Source organism: Hypomesus transpacificus, chromosome 10 (genome assembly GCF_021917145.1).
Source record: "Hypomesus transpacificus isolate Combined female chromosome 10, fHypTra1, whole genome shotgun sequence".
Lineage (NCBI taxonomy): Eukaryota > Metazoa > Chordata > Actinopteri > Osmeriformes > Osmeridae > Hypomesus > Hypomesus transpacificus.
Genome location: NC_061069.1, coordinates 3,106,479 through 3,128,506, shown reverse-complemented (window position 1 = coordinate 3,128,506; position 22,028 = coordinate 3,106,479). Strand labels below are relative to the sequence as shown.

At 40.8% G+C, this 22,028-nt stretch overlaps 2 protein-coding genes across 6 annotated transcripts; one reads left to right on the top strand and one right to left on the bottom strand.

Annotated features, from left to right (window-relative positions):
• Positions 1 to 120: 120 nt before the first annotated feature.
• On the top strand, positions 121 to 4,204 carry cmpk (cytidylate kinase). The gene is made up of 6 exons (XM_047027055.1): positions 121 to 398; positions 1,765 to 1,911; positions 2,133 to 2,285; positions 2,477 to 2,553; positions 2,743 to 2,839; positions 2,995 to 4,204. Exons 1-6 carry the CDS (start codon positions 255 to 257, stop codon positions 3,034 to 3,036), a joined length of 660 nt encoding a protein of 219 aa, XP_046883011.1. The 5' UTR covers positions 121 to 254; the 3' UTR covers positions 3,037 to 4,204.
• A 657-nt stretch (positions 4,205 to 4,861) lies between these two features.
• Positions 4,862 to 21,751, bottom strand: bcl6ab (BCL6A transcription repressor b). 5 transcript variants are annotated; one of them, XM_047026965.1, is made up of 11 exons: positions 21,501 to 21,751; positions 16,085 to 16,901; positions 15,713 to 15,857; positions 8,474 to 8,645; positions 8,052 to 8,273; positions 7,099 to 7,962; positions 6,873 to 7,000; positions 6,587 to 6,754; positions 6,314 to 6,444; positions 6,077 to 6,214; positions 4,862 to 5,791 (listed from the first exon to the last, which is right to left on the bottom strand). In XM_047026965.1, exons 3-11 carry the CDS (start codon positions 15,780 to 15,782, stop codon positions 5,648 to 5,650), a joined length of 2,037 nt encoding a protein of 678 aa, XP_046882921.1. In that variant the 5' UTR covers positions 15,783 to 15,857; positions 16,085 to 16,901; positions 21,501 to 21,751; the 3' UTR covers positions 4,862 to 5,647. The 5 variants fall into 5 exon arrangements, with proteins under 5 accessions (XP_046882921.1, XP_046882919.1, XP_046882922.1 ...); XM_047026963.1 differs by lacking the exons at positions 16,085 to 16,901; positions 21,501 to 21,751 and adding an exon at positions 15,955 to 16,039; XM_047026966.1 differs by lacking the exons at positions 16,085 to 16,901; positions 21,501 to 21,751 and having other exon boundaries at positions 15,713 to 16,048.
• Between the last annotated feature and the right edge of the window lie 277 nt (positions 21,752 to 22,028).

The window sequence follows — 22,028 nt, the reverse complement described above, 5'->3', positions numbered from 1 at the left end:
GTTAGCTACCAGCAGGGAGAGGCATCACCCGACCCCTGCATTGAAAAAACAAGTGCATGTGGGCGTGATTTACAACCTATGAACATGCCCTCTGTTTTTCCATTGGTTGAAAGCGGCACGTCATTAGCGGATGTGGTGTTACATGCTCAGCGGACTTCCGTATGACACGCACTCACCGGTCATTCAACCAGTTTTAGGACTCGCAACTGGGTCGTTTAGCCTTTGTATTTTGTGTTGTCTTCCAGTTTTTGTTGATGATTTTTTGTTTACTGAGAACCTTATCTCAGAAGGTACCTAACGTTGTGAGCAGGGTCGCATTGATGATGAAGCCTCAGGTTGTGTTCGTGTTGGGCGGGCCTGGCGCTGGGAAAGGAACTCAGTGCGCCAGAATCGTAGAGGTAGGAGGCAGAACAATGAAAATAACCATATTATACACCTTGTGGTTAAAAAGACACACACGTTACCTAAATGACGAACTTCTCTTTCTCTTATTCTCTCAGGCATCTATCCAAAGGGGTTGAATATTTGCGCAACTTCCGGTTGTCCTCTAAAATGAACCTATGCAGTGTTATTCATAGCTTCCTACAATTTACAAAGCAATTGAGCCAAACCAAAGCTACCCAGCTAACTAAATATGTCCATTATCAATACTATCGCAGAAGGCGGAAGAAGCTTTGGATCTTTAAATGCCCTAGTCATCTTTGTACAGCTGGTAAAGACAGCTTACACGATAATGATATTAAATTGTATTATGTCAATAGTGTACTCCATAGTACTGATAACATACTGATAAAATCACCATAGAGTAGTCATGACTCATGACACAGCATTAACCTTTAACATACTTGGAACAAAGGTCTTCCTCATTGTGGTGATTAATAGTAACACACACCAACAAAATTTGTATGTGGCACTCTTGTCTTAGCTAGCAGACTGTTTATTCTTACCCTGTTAAAGCAAATAGATGACAGCAATTGTTTTGTCTACCTGCGTTTGTTTTGGCTTCATACCAGGCACAAACTAGTTTGTGGTGTGATTAGTACCTCTCGGCAAATGGAAGAAGGCATGTTCATGATGAATAGTTAATAATAAATGAATCACTGTTCATATTCATTTGATCATTTAGGATGATCAATGTACCATGCCCATAAGCATTGCATATGATGTGTCATAAAAGTCTGCAAGTTAAAGAAAATCAAGCAAACATTTGGATCAAATGGCACTTTTGAACTGGTATTATGGTGAAAATAGTATCTTTATTTTCAATGAGATGCATTGTGCTGTGCTGAGAGTCTTACAAATTAATCAATAAGGGGAAATTCTTGAACATCTATACCAGGTACACACCACATTACAGTATGATCATTATCTCTCACCAAGTGGAGCTATATTTACTTAAAGTAAAACAGGTTATTTGACAGTTGTCACAAACAAACAAAGCCGCTTTCTGTGCCGTTCAGATGTCGGTTAATATTGAGCAAGCATCCTGTTTGCCACCTGCTTGGTGCTTAAACCTGAATAACACTCGTAAGTCTCCATTCATTCAGACATTCCGTATGACACGGACCCAACCAGCTGATGAGTAAAAGGGCACAGGCAACAATGTGCTGGCTCACATTTTTCAGTTTCAACAGACATTTTAATATGGTCAAATGGCAATACACGTTTTCCATATCCAAGCGGTGTGGCAACAGGACAGTGGCCTTATAATCATTGAAGTCTAAGACTCTGACGAGACTCATTCAAACCTCCTTCTCACTCCAGAATTACAGCTACACCCACTTGTCAGCGGGGGACCTGCTCAGAGCAGAACGGGGCCGAGAGGGCTCCGAGTTTGGACAGCTCATCGACAGCTACATCAAAGAGGGCAAAATTGTCCCCGTTGAGATCACCATTAACCTACTTCGGAAGGTATGCAACAACTTCAGGTACTGCTTTCTAAAATGTGTGCGTTGGCGTTCAAATGTCATCTTCAAATGTCTGCTTATCCTTGTTGCAGGGATGTTTGCTTGATGTTAAGCTATGGAGGTTACCAGTCCCATCATGTTCTCTGTTAAACGGTCTGGTGTTTCCCCGGTGTAAGGGTAAGGCTCAAGGCTGGCGTTGATGCTTTTCCTCACTCTTGTGCTCAGGCTATGGAGGAGACCATACAGGTAGACGATAAGAAGTTCCGCTTCCTCATCGACGGCTTTCCCCGAAACGAAGACAACCTCCAGGGATGGACCACCGTCATGGACGGAAAGGCGGATGTCAAATTCGTGCTCTTTTTCGACTGCAGCAACAAGGTAATTTTCGCCAATTTCTTCCACAGTTCGGTTCCGTATTCTCTTCTATTCGAATTGGGTCAAGGAGCTACAACATGTAGGGGTTTGCCGTCCCAGAGAGGGACAATGTCTTGGACGAGGGATTTTTAGTGTCCTTTTCGACATGTCACCAATTGCAGGTCAGTGATGGCGGAGTGTGATGTTGTCTGCAGGTTTGCATCGACCGGTGTCTCGAGAGAGGCAAGAGCAGCGGGCGCACGGACGACAACAGAGACAGCCTGGAGAAGCGGTGAGTCATCGTCCTCCCCCACGACCTCCTCTCTTTCCTAGCTAGCTCGCCACTGTTGTCCTTCACGCTCGAAGCACACCGTAGCCCCAGTTTGCGACCCATTTTGGGTGTATCTTCCGAGCCGGAGTGTGCCCTGTGGGCTAGCTGGCCCCGTTCATGTGCCTTTCCTTCTCTCCTCTGCTGTTGCAGGATCCAGACCTACCTGCAGTCTACCCGGCCAATCATCGACCAGTATGAGAAGCAGGGCAAGGTGCGCACCGTGGACGCCTCCCGCGGTGTGGACGAGGTGAGAGTAGCATGGGAGACTGTTAAGGAGTCTGATTCTGTTCAGGTGGATTTGGGGATTTTTCCGTTCTGTTGGATTTTGTATTGAAACAATGTCTCCGCCTCTCTCTCTCTCCCTCTCTCCCTCTTTTCTTTCTCTTTGTCTCTCGCTCTCAGGTGTTTTCTGATGTAAAAGCCGTCCTGGACAAGGAAGGTTGACTGCCAACTGCCAATAACTGTACCATTTGCTGTCAACTTTTAGTTATCTTTTTATCAACTACATTTACACTATGCTAGTCAGTTTATTGGTCAAGTCATATTACCCTTTCCATTTTTTATGTATGTCTGTGTACAGAATGTATGAAGATAATTGTGAGTTTGAGGCAGAATAATGCTGATCTCGACAAGTCTCTGCTTGTTATACAGGATCATTATGGTTAGAGTGGAGGAAGGTCACCATGGTGGAGGGATATCCATAGCCAAACTTGTCATAGTAGTTGGAAACCTTTGCAAAGGAAAATTTAGTACATACGTAGGAATGCGCTTGGCTTGATGTGGCACCGATTTCTCCTAGAAATACAGGAATACTGTACTTGACTTGAACAGTAATAGCATTTATTGTCCTGTGCAGTATCACAACTTGATCTAGCTTCAAGGCAAGCGCATTTTCTTACAGACCAGTTGGCTGTTTTCTGCAATAGAAAGACACGGGAAGGAAGCCTGCTGTTTCAATCCAGAGAGCTGTGCAGGCTCCTCCAGACACAGTGACACTAAAGCTCACAGGCTCTCACTATGTCTAATAAAGTACGTTCAACTCGGCTCTTCTTGGGTGAAATATCAAATCATTGAAATCTCCCCCGGAGATCTCCTGACACAAATTCAAAGATAGTAGGGGAAGCAGATACATAAAAGACAACGCCAAATGTTTGATCACATTTATGTAGGTATGTGTTGGTATATCTATTTTCAATCTTTAAGGCTCCCTTGGGACTATTCTGTGTCATGTTGAGTTAGTGTTGAGTTAGTGTATGTAGAACCAGAAGACTTATCACAATGTGTGATGAAGGGGCGCAAAGATCCGCTCTGACCTTTTTGCTACCTACTTATGTTAAATCATTGATGATCAAAAAAGGACCAGTTTTGACAAATCTGAAATGTATTTAATGTGATCAAGGATATAAAATATACAGAAAGCACATGAATGACTTACCTACTTGTGTACATTCTTCATTCTCTTTTACTGTGATTCAATACACACCTTTTTCCCAGTCCATTTGGATTCTCTAAAGTCAAGGATTTGACATGAGTAACAGTGATGTGTAGAGAAGCATATTGTTATCTATTCAATAATGATTAAATAAAGGTTACCTTAAGGGCGAGGAAGTAATGCCTTTCTCAAAGAGCTGTTTTCACTTTGTTGACCAGCAGAGGGCAGGCCAGATCGACGCCACGTTCTACACCAGAGTGCCTTACCAATGCAGACCTATTCATAATGTGTGCCACTATGACTACAAGGGTATTTATTTTACTAGCTACCACTAGTTTTGACAAACTTTAGTAACAATAGTTCGCCTCAATGACTGTCTGTATGGCAGGCATGGTGGTGCACGTAAAGGAAAAAGTTTTTTTAATGAGCCGGGCTGTTGGGTCCAAAATATTCCAGGCTAAAGTAAGAGTTGGTTCCTCTAAAACCCTCTGATACTGAGGTTGTCATTTGTTTAAATAATGACTTGAACACGGATGCTGCTACTGATAAAAAACAATAATACAATCATTGACAGCACTGTCAACAAAAAATACATATAATTTAAAAGATTACCACAGCTTTTTCACTCAAGGCCTTAATTGATGAATAATGAAACCAGAAATGAATGGACTGTCATAAAGGGTCAAAGACCTTCTTGAATGTTATGAATGTTTCTACAATTCCACAGAGGAGGAATACGTTACCTAATTATCTATCCACTTATCCTAGTCATTTAGCACACCATAAGATATATACTACTGATTCTTCACTGGGTAGCAAATACACAACATATTTATTTTCACCAAACATTCATTTTATTGATATCCTCTACATTAAGCTCTGCAGTAACAAAGATCCTTTCATAACATTCCTGAGAACGCAGCTCGAGACTAGGTGTATTTACAGCATTTTAAACTTGACAAAAAGCGCAGGAAAAAGAAATTACAGTACTGATATACTGCACAAAAGTAGCTTAAAGTAAGGCACCTTGAATACATTGCATACATAGCTACAAGGGTGCTCATTACTATTACACAATGTGATGTCAACACAAACCCTAGCATACTGACAAGATATAGCAGACAACACAGAAGTACCTTTCTGTAAATTATAATTCTCTGCCAGCAGAGGGCAATCTGTAAAGATATATTATATTTTATATTCACAATAAACTATGATAAACCAAAAGGTATAGTTCATTAGCTTATACAATCAAAATTCATAACCAAATATAACAATGTACCAATGAAACAGTTTACTTAATTTGAATGACCATTTCAAAATGATGTACAGTTGAGGTTTTGAAGTTCACATTTCCTGAAAATTACATGACTGAAATAATAGATTTATCATTGTATTACAATAAAAAGATGTCCAGGTACATTTAATGAAAATCTATGAAGTAGAAACATTTTAAAATCTTATGTACATACTTCTGTTTGAACTTATTTACAAACATACAAAAATTACAAAACAGCTGTACTTCCATATCTGAAGTACATATAAAGCCAACCTAATTCTCAGATTATACGGCGCAAAGACAGCTTGATTTTGACCAACAGCCTGGACTGCGATTCAAAAGTCTCAGCAAGCTTTGGCCAAGCTGGCCAGGAGGTCAGTGTTGGGTCTCCGGGTCTGAGTCTTGGTATTGGTGACTGCACCGTGCTTTTGTCTCAGGTGGAGCCTCAGCTGGCTCTTGTGTCTGAAGTGGAGGTCACATTTCTCACACTGCAGAGGGGTAGAAAAGGGTTTGAAAGAAGTGAGTTTGGTGGATGCCAAACTTAAGTATAGGCCCATGGCAACTACATGAAACAATAATTGTTTCTCCAATCAAGGTCAATTAGTTGATTGGGATGTAATTAGTGCAAGACCATTGCTGGCTTGTTAGACCTCTAGGCTTAGGGCTATATATAACCAGTTGAGTCATAGGTAGGAAGAGATTACTGAGGAAATGGTCAGGTCAGATTTAGTTACCGAGACTGGGCCATGAAGATGGAAGAGACAAGTGCTTACATGATAAGGCTTTTCTCCTGTGTGAATGCGCAGGTGACTCTTCAATGTCTGAAGATGGCGAAAGTGTGTTCCACAGATCTCGCAAGGGTATGGCTTCTCTCCCGTGTGAATCAAAACGTGGGCACGCAGATGGGCCACCTAAGAAAACAGGAGACTTTGAGAACATGGCCTCTCGATGAAAGTATAATACATTCTTTTTTTTCTTTTCTTACACAACAGCAGCAAATGTTTTCCTACCTGTACAAAGCGAGCACAGCACGTCTCACACTTGTACGGCTTCTCTCCAGAGTGGATGCGGGTGTGGGTCTTCAGGTTGGCTGGGCGGTTGAACTGAGCCCCACAGATGTTGCAGCGATATGGCTTTTCACCTTGAATATGCAACAAAGTTGTTCGAAAAAATTTGAGTTGAATCAAAGTTGTCAAACTATTCGACACTTGACAGCCCTAAAACAATTCAATAGTAATGTATCTGGTGGTTGAAATGCCACAATGCAAGGCGTTCACGTTTACCTGTGTGGACAGTCTTGTGGCTGGCCAGATTCCCCTTGTAGCGGAAGGCCGCTTGACAATGGTCACACTTGTAAGGCTTGTCACTGTGGGCCTGGAGCATGTGGTCTTTCAAAGAATCAGACTCAGAGAATTTGGAGTCACACTCGTGGCAAAAGTAGGTACCATTCTCTGAAAAGGTGACAGAACATCCATCAGTGACTTGAATCTAAATAACGTCCCAAAAACTGCAGCTTCAGACTGGCAATACAACATGCGTAACAGCAACTTGTCATGAGCTCCTACTCACCACAGCTTGAATCAGAGTACTCAGACTGCCTCTCGCTGGTCTCCTCCCCACTGTAAGAGCCAGGGGAGCGCAGACACATGTCCCGGTGATGAGGTGTATCAGAGCCACAGGTGGAGCATCTCAGATGGCTGACAGAAAGAAAGAGAGATGCAAAAGGTGAGCAGGGCAAGTCCTGCAAGAATCCAACAAATGTTCCCATGCTGGCTAGTGGGGCATTGGGGCTCACCTGTTGATGCTGCTGTTGTGATGGCCAGCCTGAGGGACAGAAAGCTCTTTATCATGCTCACTGCCCATATCGCCAGACTGAACATCCATGTGTGCATCTAGTTCGCTGGTCAAGTAACGGCCCAGTGGAGGTGAGCAGCCCCTAGCCTCTGTCCTGCCTCCCTCGGCCTCCTCTTCCTTTTCCTCAGAGGTCTGGTTCATCACAATGAACTTGTACTTCTTCCAGTTGTGGGCCTTGGGCTCCTCCTTGCAACCGCGGGGCTGGGTAACAGACAGGGCTGCGTTCTTGCTGCTGCTGGACTCGGTGGGAGAGTTGGGGTGACAGTCGGACCGGTGGGGGCTCTGCGGGCTGCAGATCACCCCTTTACCACAGCCTGGGGACATGCTGTGGGGGCTAGGCTGTGGGTACTGGGTACAATCTTCCATGGAGGATGCAGGTGCCTGGAGGCCCCGAAGGGCTCCCAAATTGCAGATGACAGGAGAGGAGGATGAGTGAGATGACAGAGGGTGGTGGATGATGGTGGTCGTGGTTGTGGTGGCGGCCTCGGTGCCCTCATAGACCTGAGAGCATAGGTTCAGAGGTAGGGTGCCCCCCTTGGGAAGGTCGCTGATTTTGCAGGCTTCAGACAGTTTTCCTAAAGGGATGGGCAGATGTCCGTACACATGGTAGGAGCTGCCAGAGGCATTGATCCCACTGAACACACTGGGGCCGTAGGCCCTCGAGTCTCTGAGAGGAGGGGCGGATGTGTGGTTGGACTTGGGGCACGTCTCTGTGCCAAGAACGGTCTTAAATCCAGGCCCATTCTGAGACCCATGCATCAGGCTGTCCTGTACATCTTCAGTCTGCAAACTCAGAGACAGACCCCTAGGGTGAGAGGATAAACAACCATTTAGTACAACAAATCCTGGAGTTAGTGTAAACCAATGAGCTGCGGTATCAAGATCATCATCCACCTGGACTTGATGAACCTGCGACAGGTGTCCACCACATGGTCCATCTGGAGGTATGCTGCAGTGTTCATGGTGGCCAGGACCAGACTCTCTTTCAGAGTTAGGCAGGACGTGTACATAAACTCCAGCAGGACAGCAAAGCCCTCAGGATCCACTTTGGGGTCCAAGCTGATGGCGCTGAGGTTGCCCTTTTGAGGGTCCGTAAATACGGAGTAGAAGAGGCCACTACGAAAGGGGAAACGACATGCTTTTTAAAATCCACTTCTCAAAAGTTAATTCACAAGTTAATGAAGAATATGTACATGTCAGTAAAATGTGAAATCATAAACTAAATTGCTTCATTTGGAGTCTCTGGGCATGCATGTTGGAGTATCTGAAAATGGTTTCATACTAAAGGATCAGTTAGACATTAACTGAGTCTATACCTGCAAGCCACCAATACAGTCTTGTGAGCTCTGAAACATTGTCCATCCACCTGGATGGTGACATCGGTGAGGATGTTTCTACTGCGTAGGCGGTTGAAGTTAAGGAGGATATCGCCTGCATGGCGGGTGAATTGTATGCAGCCTTCTGCCGTGGAGGCCATGCTGTCTGAATCTGGAGGTAAACATCAAATCAAGATGGAGTTATTACTAACAGACACACATACCAACAGAAACAAAAAGCAGATATTTATTTTTTTTCTAGGGCAGGGTTGACCTATAGGTTTTTGTTTTAACTCTAATCAATGGCACCTGATTTTAAACAATTAACTAGTTGCCAAATTGAATCAGGTTAGTTACAAATGGGTTTGAGTCAAAACCTAAACTGACTAGGGTGACTAGTTTCCGGTTTTTGCAGCCCCGTTCTACGTAAACGAAAAAAAAAAACACTTTAGCGGCCACCTATAGTAGGCTATAAATCATGTTTGCATTCAATTATACTGTAATTTAATTACCATTTCAGTCTGAGTGTCTTCACTGCCCAACAGGTGGCGCCATTGTGCCAATACAGACGGAATGCTCAATATTTCTCAAGGTATTTTTTAAACTCGTTCGGAGTATTAAGATTTGTGTGTGTGTGTGTTTGTGTGTGGGGGGGGGGGGGGGGGGGGGAATACAGAATAGCCACCTCCGAGGAGGTATAGCGGTGGCCACCTCGATATGGCTTGTTCGCGCAACGTGTCTGGCATTTAGTACATTCCGTCTTGTGTGCAATAGATTATGTTGCTTCTAAAAAAGGTTTCCTATTCCACGACATCAGCTACCCTATTTACCCAATGACATTTAAAGTACAGTAGGCTATAACGTCCTACTCTCAACTAGAAAAATTACATTAGCTTACTTTACATTCAAGTAGAAAACATAGGATTTCTCATTTCATGAGGGATTGAACATGAACAGGATATAAACTATTTAAAATATGTTTGATTAAGTATAGGCTAAAATAGCATATAGCACATCACCTGGATGAGCCATGTTAAAATGGCAATGCAGTACATAACAATGTTACACAAGTAGGTAATGATTCCTAATAAGCATAGAAAATAACAACTGCGCTTTAGGCGACTGGAAAAAATGCACACAGTGCTGTGTGAGGCTATAGTTCAAGCTCAAGTGATCTGAACTGACAGGCTTGTCCTGTTGCTCAACTTATTTCCACAGAGCCTGTGCCATGTTGTTCAAATGACGAGTACCAAAAATGTTTTTGTAACATTTTAAAAAGTAATTAACATTCATTTAACAGAACCCCCCATTTAAATTGTCAACAGCATTCACTTCACTTGTTTACTGAAAGTGTAGCCTATACTTTTAAGTTTCCAAATGTGTCCGATATGATAATAGACAAATCAATGTGTCCAAAACGAGAAATTGACTCCCTAGTCGATCAAATCAAAATTTGAGTTCAGACATGGCGAACTTCCGAGTCGCTCTTCAAGTATCTCCGCCTAGTACGGCTAAATCGTATTTAAAAACATCTTCACACGAACTACGGATTCACGTTTGGCATAATCATCGCTTAAATATCGTATACAAGATGAATTGCTGCATATATCACCACTAACGTCTACCACTACATGCAACTGCTGGCGAAATGTTTAGAAATATGAAAAAAGTCACCTTGTAAAACTTTCCTGGAAACTTCGTTCATCACCAGTTCTGAGAATCCAGTTCTAAGAAACTCAAGGGCTTAATTCTCGGAATTCTACCAGGAAGCCATACCATTTTCGAGGTAACGGGGGTGCTACTTGATTATTTCGGTTGAACGTTGTACATATTTTGGATAAGATATACATATAACGAACAACTCATATTTAAATGTATTAAAATAATCACATGTTAACTATTCAGTACTTTTTTGGATTTTTGTGAAATCAACACAATTCTATATATGAATCGATTACTCTTTCAAATAGATTTGTCCAAAAGCAAGGTCACCTGACCTCTTAAACCATGGAGATACTAGTTCGCGAAGTCAGCTTGTCCATTGCTGCGCACGAATGCATTTCTGAACTTGGCTCTATTTGGCAAACTTAAACATTGAAATTACGATGGTCACGGATGCTTGTCATTATTTTTTTGTCCTAGCATTGATTTATTCATGTTTGGTCGCTGGAACCTTTCCTATAGCAGGTTTGTTGCAGAAAGGACACGTTGATGGACACGAAAACAGTGTTGCGCTGCCTACAGTTTCCACAGGTTAAAACTATTTAACAATTCAGCGCGATGGCATGCAACAATGTAACTTGCCATTATGACCATTAAGCGTCATGTCGTTTCTTTATAAGCTGTCAGTCATATAATTATTGTTCGAAGAGGTTTATGTAAAACATGTTGCTACCTCGCGGATGGGTAGCAACTCATCTTCTCATGGATTTTTCAAAATAAAAAATTACAATTTGCATTAATTGCCTTAAATTAATTGACAGAAACATGTGTATTAATAACCAGTAGAGGGTTATATCTGTGAATATAGTTGACATTGCATTTACCACACAAATGCAATAATGCCTTTGCATACAACCATATAAATTCATATAAATAACTTTCGCATACTTTTGGGATGAATTACTCATTATCTTCTGTTAGGTCTTCTAATTCATTTACTGAATAATGATTACAATATTTCAGTTTGTCTGGTTACTGGGTTAATTTCAGTGGCACCACCTCTGTTATTCTTGGTGCATGGCTACCATTCTTCATAGTGTTGGGTTGAATGGTCAGGTTTTTGGGTCACAGGGATGGGTTACATTAGGAGCTTAACGTGTCTAAGCCAGTAGGAAAATTGCAGGAATGGTGTTTTTAAAGTAAGATTGATAATCTGGTGAAATGTATGACTTTGAATGCACAGTAACATTATCTAAATACAGTGTCTACCTATTGTAAAAATGAGTGGAGGGCAGTTCTGTATGAGCAGCAGCATCTACAACCTTATATAGTTTGACTGTTGTAATACGACAAAGGTGTTTAGGTGACCATGGAAACTAGGAGCTCTATATTAGTCTTGTTTTCTTCAATGTTATCTATCGTGGTTAAAGTTTCTGTGGTTTGTTCGTGTTCACATCCTTTTGAAACATAATGTACTTGGGTTCTCACAAACACACACGTACACACGTACAAACAGTTTGTGTCTTAAGCAGCACCAGATAATAGTTGATAATCATTGATGTCCTACTGCAGTTGCCTTAACCTCTTCACCACAGCATTCAGCAGCCTTATTAACTGCAAGCAGCACACTGGGCAGATCTGAGAATCCTTTCTGAGATCAGCATTCTCAATCCCACACACAAGGGGTTGAGACACACTCAATGTTACGACTGTGGAAGTTTTGTCAGTCAATGCTGCATTGACGACAATTTGCCATTTAATTTTTGTCTTCTACAATGTCTTTGTGAGTGAACTCAAACAAGCAATACATAAGAATAACTCATTTCTACTCTTTTGTTTTAATGGGAGGTAAATTCTCAGACAAGCCAGGAAAAGTTGTTAAGATAGATCTGAACACTGAAGTGTTGGTACCTAAGCTACTGGAACACAGTATTCAACATCAACTATATTTCTTGACTTATCACAGGCTTCTATCTACAGCCCACGCATGACAGGGGTCAACACCAGGAACAACATCAACTCAGTCTTCACATATAGCAATGACTAGAATTAAATAATGCTTTAACCGATTTGGCATCTGTTTAACATAGACCCAATGTTATCATATTATAAATCTTTGAGTAGCTTCATTACAAAATATAATTTTGTATTCTCAGGGACTGGGGCCCAGGGACTGCGGTTGAAAATGAGCCGGCTGGTTAAAACCGGCACTTTTACTGAAACATTGATTAATGTGCACTGTCCCTGTAAAAATAAACTAAATAAATGAAAAACTAAAGTAAACTATTCCATATCGCAGTGCTTCAAATATTTTGGTTTAGGCATTGCATTCAGTACATTCTTAACAGTTTCTTTTGGTACAATTAGTTGACTGTGACTTTGACCACCTGTGTCTATTTAGCACCAGTTACAATGTTACACTGGATAACTGTAATTGATTTCAACCATAAAGCTGTCAGCACAAGTATTTCAGTCTGTATGTGGTCAGATAACTGTCTTTGCTAACAGGAACCATATTTCAACATCACAAAACTTGTCCTGTAGGTGCCCCAAGGCATACATAGACATGCGCCATGTGGGAACTACTGTAAATACATTAATCTATATGAACTGAACTTAGAACTCTATAGATCCTGTCCTCAGGAGACCCACTGGTTAGTTCAAGATTCAAAAGCCGGGTCTACGCAGAGGGTCTGACTACATTATATGTGCATATCAATATGTTACATAAAATGTGCCATAAACACAAAATCAGAATGACTGTGGAGACACGCACACACAAAACACACACATACACACAATATTGCATAATACATTTAAATAGAGTCTATATATCTTTAGTAAGCACCAGTCAGATTTTTTTTTTGTGACACTACAGTAAGGTGCCTGTGTCTGTCCCTTTATATAGTAATGTCGTGAAAACAATTATGTGCTGATTCTACTCGATGAACCAAGTGCTGTTTTCCTTTGTTATACATATCAGATCATTACCAATGATACATGTATTTAAGTATGGCAAGCAGGCAACTGGTGTGTAAATATAATTCTAATACTGTTGTCATGACATTGTTGTTGTCACTCAGTATGAGAACAACTGTTGGTATCTCCCATACTAGAGGTACATTGGTTCTCTTGGTTTGTGATGTGGAGCTGACACTTCTATTGTTGTTGACAAGATCACAACATTCACAACTGTTAGGTGATAATGTTTCAACTCACAATACTCAAAGTCATCAGGAGTGCATCTGCAGTTTGAGTGTTTGACATGGCACTGACTCATAGGCATAAATAAGGGCTTATCGTGTGAAGTGCTTTGTTGACTGTTAACTTTATGAAGGCATACGGATGATATCTTGCTGATATTTCCCAAAATTATGATAAAGAAAAACATAAAACCAACATAAAGATGAACTTTTTTGACTTGCTGCACCGTTCTGTTCTGAGTAATTGGTTAAAAAGATTCATTATATTCTAATTTGTCTTTCTTACATATGGAAGGGGTCTTCAGGGAGGAAGGAGGGTGGAATGCAACTTTGTACTTTCTTGTAGCTGTTCACTGTCATCTGAGGTGACTTGCCATCTGGTATTGCAGGCTAGAGATGAGCCCTGCTCTGCCAGTTGCCCTTTTACTAGCTAAGGATGACGCAGCTAAGTTCCAACAACACTTTCACTGGTGTGTGTTGCACACAGTAGTTTTTTCCGTTTGTGAGGCTTCATTCAAAATATTGGAAGGTAATTATGTCCAGGAGAACACCACAGAGCCTTGAAGGAAACTGGCCAGACATTGTTTGAATGTCATGTGGAATGTAAACACAGGACTGGTGGTGTGGAAAGATACTAAATGCTGACTCCTGGACTTCATGTTACCATGTATAGGATGGTTAAGTATCTGATTATTATTATGTTCTTTAGTATGTACCCCATGGAAAGGGAACATTGCCAAAAAGGACAAGGACTTGTCTTTTCATCATCAGTCATGTTTTCGGATTATTTTATCGAGAAATGTGTTTATATTGTAATATAATAATAAGATTTTATGTATATAGCACATTTCATGCAAGAATTGCAGCTCAAGGTGCTTTACATAAAATCAATAAAAACAATTATACAAGTAATAAAACCCTTCTGCAGTTGACCATTTCATTCACATTATTATTGATGCTCTGTATTATACAGTATTGTAGTTGAGGTATTATTACAGTCCATTATAGCTGAGACTGTTCCTTAACTAACTGACCAGCGAACTGCACCAACTGCGCACTTCAGATTCTTGATGCTCTGCTGTAACCTCTGTTGTCCAGTTTCCCAGACATGGATTAAGCCTAGTCATAGACTAAAAACCTTTTCAATGGAGATCTTCACTGAACCTTTCTCTTACTTTAGGGCAAGGCTTAATCCATGTCTGGGAAACTGGGATTATATGCACTATTTGTTTTTGGATAAAAGTGTATGCTAAATGATTAAAACATTTAAAATTTATTTTCAAGCAAATGGTTAGACCTTGTTGTCATTCGTTGATGTTAGTAGTCCATTTACAGAATCTTAAGAAAAGGACCAATCACATCCTTTCTCTGTCTCAACATACAAGTGGCCATTTGTATTTGGGCCACATAAAGCTGCCTCTGTCTGATTTCACCCCCAGCTAATGTTTCTGCTGCAACGTCCTTCTGAAGGATGGTTGTCATGTGACCCAGCTGTTCTCAGACTTGAGTAATGAAGGAAACACATGGCTGGGTGCAGTTTATCCAACTCTGGGTACAAGCCTTAGTGAACGTAAACAAACCATGGCTAAGCACATACGGTCCGGTGTTCATGTCAGCACTCATCAGTGTCTGAAAGCCCTATAGTAACCTCTACATATGTGAGTACCAATACATTTGTTTTACACTTTCAGTTCTTCTGGCTTCACAGTGAGGAATCCAGTCAATTATTTTCTTTCCAATCCTCTTGACAAATACATAAAGTTATCACCATGTAACCCACATCAACACATTGCTTAGGCATTAGTTTGTTGAAGCTCAAAATCTTGATACACTGTACCGGAATATGACCTATTGTTGACAGTAACAAACCCTTCAAAGATTATACATGACAGAAAAACACGAAAAGACATGTCGAACTGGTTATATAAACGAAATGAGGTACTTTTAAGCATATCCCTCACGTTGGCACTCTTTTTACAAGTTATACTGTTTACTTTGATGCTGCTATTACCAGACAGAACAAATCTTGGCCACATACTTATTAAATAGTTTACCATCCTACAGGACATTTAAGTAATTGGCTCATAAAAAATACGTGCAAAAATAGTTCAGTAAGTTCACTGAGTGATTCTTATTTTGAGTTTAGCTCTTAAATAATGTCGTCTTTAGCAGCAGAATTGTTGTGATGTGTTAGATTATGTATTGGTGTCGTTCCAGAGCTCACTCAACTGAGGCAAAAAAAACCTATAAATTAGATTAGACTTATTAAGGCCTAACAAGGTCATCTGAGAACGTAGGCAAGGGGTTAAATGAGGGTAGCCATTTCACTGATATCAAACAGTAGTGATAGAAATACCATGGCCTTCAGACTTACCCTGTATACGTGTGGTTGATGTACCGGTATATGTGAGGCCAGACAATGGCTTTGGCTTTCTGAATTCCATAAATAATTGGCATTCCTGTTCACTGAAGGACTTCCAGAGAAGGTAACCAGAGGCACACCAACTGGGTATAGGTTTCTGTAATTTAGATACAATAAATAAAGTGGGATAGAATATACTTTAAAATATGAATAAATGGGGTAAGAACAAATTGAGGTTTGGGAGAAGACGACACCTCAACTCCCATCTGCTACTTCGTCTCCACCACTGATTACCATATCAATTACTCATCAGCTAATCCAATGTGTAACTCAGGCCAGTCAGTTGCCAACTATAAATACAACCCGGCTACACCAGCCACTTACATGTCTCTACTTTTGACTTCCAGCCCCTCCCCATTTCCTCCTCAGTTTCTTCTGTTATCCAGGCACCTCGAGGGGGATTGGCTGGGCTCTAATGAATCCAGTCAGGACCCTAGGACTCATCTGCCACATCCAGATTACTCTCCCAAACTCACTTTATTCATTCATTTATTCATTCTTGTTCTTCCTTTAAGCAAATAATTGAAAAATACAGTTATTGGTGTGGTCTTTGAACTCATGAAAACTATTAAAATGCTGGTCTCCAAACTAGCAGAGAAAGAATGTGTCCTTACTTGAAGGTCTCAAACCATAACTGTCTCACAAAAAAATTATTTCTGTCTTTTCTGTTTTCTCTAAGGGGACCTGGACTGTCTCAGACGTTCTTGCTACTGGATGTTCAAAGATGTTCTTGGTTCCGTCTGACAGTTTGTATGTTTGATGTTTCCAAGGGAAATACCTGTATATTTAAGGGAGGTTCAGCACAGATATAACTGCATCTGTATGTAAGTAATTGTGCGTTTCTCTGGTTGTGAACAAGTCTTACAAGGCAGGATTTACGAGTAGTAAATGCTTTGAAGGATCATTCGAGGTCAAACAGGACAAGGTCAAAGGCTAGGTTCTAATTCCAGGCTCTGTTCATATTGTCACGTGGGTTGAGTTTGTGGTCAACCAACCTAGATTCTTTTCAATCACTCCAAACAAGTTTCTTGTTTTCTGTACTGGTTCATGAGAAGAACAATTGAATCCATGTTGCGAAGTTTGAATTCTGTGGAATATATGACAGATGTGAAGGTCTCACATCATCTCACACAGGACACACCTAGGATTAGACAACAAATGAAATCTGCCATAAGTGATTTATATGGGTAGCATTGAGAAATGTCCATTCATGTAAACAGAAATGCATTTCATTCTCATTTATCTTCATTTGAAAAGGTCTGACAACCAGGCTTAAATTGACTTTGATACATAAGTTAACAGTGCCTTCCTTTCAAAGCCATAAAAGGCATCACATGACAAGAAAAATAAGGTAAATCAGTTAGCAACACAGAGAGAGAGAGTGAGATAGAGTGTGTGGTCTGCTGCATCAAAACAGGCTCATCATCGAGTTGTGGGGTCAACAAACATTGCCATCTGAAACGGTGCAGTAAGATGGTAGGAAAAAGAAAGGAAGAATTTCAATGACCCTAACAGTATTTATAAACCATTAACTTTCAACTCGATTTTCAGATATTCAGAAGATGTGTGAAAATTGTGGGAATTGTAAAGTTGAATGTTTAAGAATGATAAGTGGACTGACTCGGTATTCAGTTTTGTACCACAGCAATACAGGTTCTCACCTGTCATTAGGTAGTTATGTTGACCTTTGCTCATTACCTTAAGAACCTTGCACATTTTGATGTAGCCTATGTGTGTATCCTTTCTGTTACAACTGACAAACCATCCATTTTTACTGTTGCTTGCTTTTTACAGGTACACTTGCACTTATAGTGATTCATGTTGTTTACAGTAATTGTAACTTTTTTAATCACATGCTATTGTGGTTTTTTCCTTTGGCCCTTATTTTGGTTGTTCACAATATGTGCTTCATGTTTTGGCTACCCGCAATGTTTTTGGTGCTATGTTGTTGTTATTATCAGTGACCTATGCACTTTGTAAAGCTCTTTCTTGGAAGTTGCTTTGGATAAAAGCGTCTGCTAAATTAATAAATGTAAATGTAAATGTAAATACAAAAAATAAAGAATTTGCAGATTCCCTCATTACGCTACCATATCTGCTTTCTTTAATCTTGAGTTTTGAAATTGTATCATTCCATTCTACCATTCTTTCGAATCTTTAACTTAGTTGATGCATTTTTTTAAATGTTAAAGTTACGTTTTTGTTCAGGTTTTTAAAACCGGTTGCCTCTTCAGGTAAAGTCTTACCACTCTACTGATGGTGCTGGGGCATGTGGTCTGAGGGCCCCTTGTTCTGTTGCCTTGTGTTTGCCTTGTGTAACCATCACCAGGCTCACATTCCCACAGGTGAAGGTCACTTGGCAAGCAAATGCCTGTGGAGTTGTTTATAACCTGGCTAGTTAGTGGGTTACTGAAACACTGTCCAGCTATCTGCTTTGGTGTTTTCCAGTAATGCCATGATTATAGCTGACAAACGTGCATTTCTCTATCTCGGTCAAAACCATTGTTTGATTGAAATTGCCTGCATTTTAATTTATTTTTCACATTTTGCCGTTTTACTTCAATATTTTGTGTATGTTATTGTTGTGTGGTGACAATCTGGTTCGTTACCACCGTCTATAAGTACGATTATGATTTATATACGTTTACACACTTGAATATATTTAAAATCATTTGCAAACTTAAACTCAAAAGGAACAAATGGGAATTTGTTTATGATTGACCATCCTTTTCTGTAATTTTTAGCAAAACAGCTGGTTAGTTAATGCACTGTCAAGTAAAGGGTTAGGTTTGGAGAGAGTTAGTGTTTCTTGTGTTTCTTCCCATTTCTTCACAATTGACTCTGCTCACAAACAGAGATTCATAAGAAACCCAGGATCTAAATGTGTTGGCCCTAATGAATAAGTGATGTGCTCAGAATTCAGTTTCTCCACTCCAAAACCCCCCAAACAAATCCCTCAAAGTTGTTATTTCAAATATTTGTTGGGTGATTTGTTAGTAAAAGAAAGCAGTGTGCCCAAACCATGTTGACAGGGCAGCTGTTTCATCACTGGAGATGGTCTCCATGATCTAGGGATTAAATTCCAGATCATCTCTTTGGTTTCCCAACACACATAGTACCACAATGGCAGGAGTAACATGACCCACTGGTAAGCAGCAATCGGAGGTGTGTGGGTCTGTGTTTCAGCGGTGTTGAGATGAATCACCGGAGCATGTTTGGCTTGCTGCCATGTCACAGTGGGGTTCTTGGTTGTCCTTGTATTTCACACCTGCACTTGACAGATTTCCAACCACTCATCTGACCCCTGCATGGATTAGTTTGCGTAAGGTGCCGCTGTCTGGATGAAGGACAAGACAGAAGTAGAATAACATAATAGGAAGCAAGTATAACAGCAACGGAGGCTGCTGACTGGCATTTAGATAGAAACAAAACGTTTTTCCAGGGGCACATACAGTACAAGCACTCAAGTTGAATTGGTTAAGATGAATTGGTTTGATTCCTCAATAAGAAATACCAACCCACCATGCTTTTGAAGTGCTGTATTTTAGTTAGTGTCAGTGGCTAAACAATAGATGCAGGAGGTGGTCGCATGGTTTATAAGTCAGAAGGGTCAGACAGTTGTTGAGACAGAGGAAAAATATGCTTCTTAAAGCTCAAATGCATGAAGTTTATATTCCCTGATCATGGTGTTGCACTTGGAGAGAATCCACGTCTCGCTGTGCATTCTTGACATGTGTGTCCGGCTAAGTCCATGTCTACAGAACACGGTTCACATGCAGGCCACAGTCACAGGAGATCTGGGTGGATTGAGAGAGCACATTCCTCCACCCAGCCCTAGAGGAGGCTGAACACCATAACATCAACTTCATTCCGGTCTGCTATGTTTGGACTGTGTCCAGACGCATAATAATATAATGTAATTAAAGCAGGGGGATAAAGTGTACCTATGTTTGTGTGTGTGTATGAGCGAGTGAGAGTGAGATAAAGTGAGAGAGAGAGTGACAGAGTAAGGATAAGATGGAGGAAGAAAGACAAAGGAAATAGTCATGCTGAGGAAAAGGGAGAGAATATTGGAAGATAATAACTAATAAGAGATCTCCCTCGAGGACCATACTGTTGATGTTATCATGCTGTTTGCAAATGGAATGTATACGTCTCAAACACTCACTTATCTCCAGATGGAAATATTAAGATCTCAAAATAACTTTTCGATCTCAAAGGCCAATTATGGATAACATATCATGTTCTCATGTATAACTGAATGCAAGTTTAACAGAAAGGTCAATTAGTAATGATGGACTTGAATGAAAGTGAAATGTGATACAAGCATGTATGTACAGTATAGTGTATGTCTCCTACAGAATTACCTTTTAATATAGAGGCATGATGCAAGGAATCAATGGACAGCAGGAAGAGGAAAGGTAGAGTTCAGTGTTGCTGTCACAGTGCTGGACTCTTCTGAGATGTGACAAAAAAGTTTCGATCTCAACATCCAACAAGAGGCCTCAAACTTCAAAACATATTTTCTTGTGGTCCAAACTTTTAACTACACAGTTTTTTTGTGTTGTTAATATAAAAAAACACTGTGAAGGGTTCCTTAATGACTGTACACTATACTGGGTTAGTTTCCTGTTGTCCTTTAAGTTAATTAACAGGCAAGACATGTGACTCTCAGTGTTCCCCATAAGGAATCAGCTGTGTACATAGCACAGTGGTTTTCTATAGCTGGGCACAGTTCCCATGGGAACGCAGAACTGTGAATGCGATTGGACAATATAGGTTACATAACACGGACACTCCCCTCACCCTTACAAACTCCATTCACTATTCATCAGTTACCGCAGGATTCATCAGTAACACATGATCTTTTAGTCCTGGCACCCATAACATCAGAGAAAACTCAGAAGGAACCAGTTTGTCAGATAAATTAATTTGGGATGTCTATTACACACAACTGATGTAAATGAGATTAGAGGTTATACCTTCCCACTCGTTGGAGAGGGCACTGTCTGACCAAAGTTAACATCATTAGGTCATTATGAGAACAATCACTAGAAGTTACTCAGTAACTGTTTCTTGCACTGCTGAAACAAGTAAATATCAATCAGTCCACCATCTTTTTACAGCCAGGGCGTCCTGTGCCAGAGAAAAGCAGCACTGACCCACAACTATCAACACCAGAAGTATTCATAAACTAACTTGCCCAATTTCTTTCTTTCTTTCTTTCTTTCTTTCTTTCTTTCTTTCTTTCTTTCTTTCTTTCTTTCTACTATCTCTTTCTCTCTGAAAACACAGTTCATTAATTGTTGAGATGTATCCTGATGGTCTGGATGCCAAGCAATGTACCAGGCTGCAAACAGAGTTGCCTCTTTGATTTTCCATAGAGATGACTCATTCCTGGCTACACACTTGTTGACCCGTGGATTATTGCCTGAGATTGGCCCTGGCAACAGAGACTCTCTGGGGTGTGCAGTCGATGCTGAAAGGCCCAGCTCAATATTCACCTGCTGTTCGCCTAGGCTGTCCTACTGATGGTTTTTGTGTATGTCTGTGTGAGTGTTCCTCATAAAGGACAAGAAAAAGTGAGTGTGTTTGTGTTGGTGGTGTGTGTGTGTGGGGGGGGGGGGGTCTATGGAATTTATTCGTGTTGCATGACACAAAAAGGCCAAGAGGAGAGCTACATGCTGAGATTCAGAAAACTCAAACTTCAGTCTTGTACACTGGATAGATGAATGCTTACCTGATGGTTAGCTGGAGTCCAGCAGTGTAATCGAAGAGCTCATGCTGTGAGAACAAAAAAAGAGATACCGAGACCAACTCTTACAGATGATGGGTTTTATCATTTCATAAATCAGATGTCTGCAGTTCGCAGGTGGCCTCCTGTGTTGTCTCCTCTCTGTTCCCACATCATGTACACACAATGCTGTTCTCCACACGTCGCCTGTAAATTGAATCAGTTGGGTACATGCTGTTCACATTCCGCACAGCATGAACCTAGCTGCCCTAAGCTTTCCCGTGTGTAAACGTAGCTCCAGATCTCTCTGGAACTGACGTAGTTCTGTCACCGTTAACCCGTTTGTGACCAAGTAGTGATGTTTGCTGTTGAGATTACACTTTCTTTATTATCTTACAGTTGCCTTGGTAAATGATTGACTTGAGGTTTATGGCAGAATGGCGTTTACATAATCTTTTCCAGTACATGTTGTACATTTTGTTTCGTTAACGCAATAAAGGATCTCTGAAGCGTTTGTTTTTCCTCTGAAAAGGA

What these genes read in the sequence shown, in the direction of transcription:
- cmpk (XM_047027055.1), top strand. Translation starts at nt 255, where the DNA reads ATGATTTTTTGTTTACTGAGAACCTTATCTCAGAAGGTACCTAACGTT. An exon ending in CCATTAACCTACTTCGGAAG is followed by an intron (nt 1,912 to 2,132) that starts GTATGCAACAAC and finishes TCTTGTGCTCAG; the next exon opens with GCTATGGAGGAGACCATACA. An exon ending in CCTCCCGCGGTGTGGACGAG is followed by an intron (nt 2,840 to 2,994) that starts GTGAGAGTAGCA and finishes TCTCGCTCTCAG; the next exon opens with GTGTTTTCTGATGTAAAAGC.
- bcl6ab (XM_047026963.1), bottom strand. An exon ending in GTACTCTGATTCAAGCTGTG is followed by an intron (nt 6,755 to 6,872) that starts GTGAGTAGGAGC and finishes TCACCTTTTCAG; the next exon opens with AGAATGGTACCTACTTTTGC. An exon ending in GCTGTGCTCGCTTTGTACAG is followed by an intron (nt 6,215 to 6,313) that starts GTAGGAAAACAT and finishes CTGTTTTCTTAG; the next exon opens with GTGGCCCATCTGCGTGCCCA.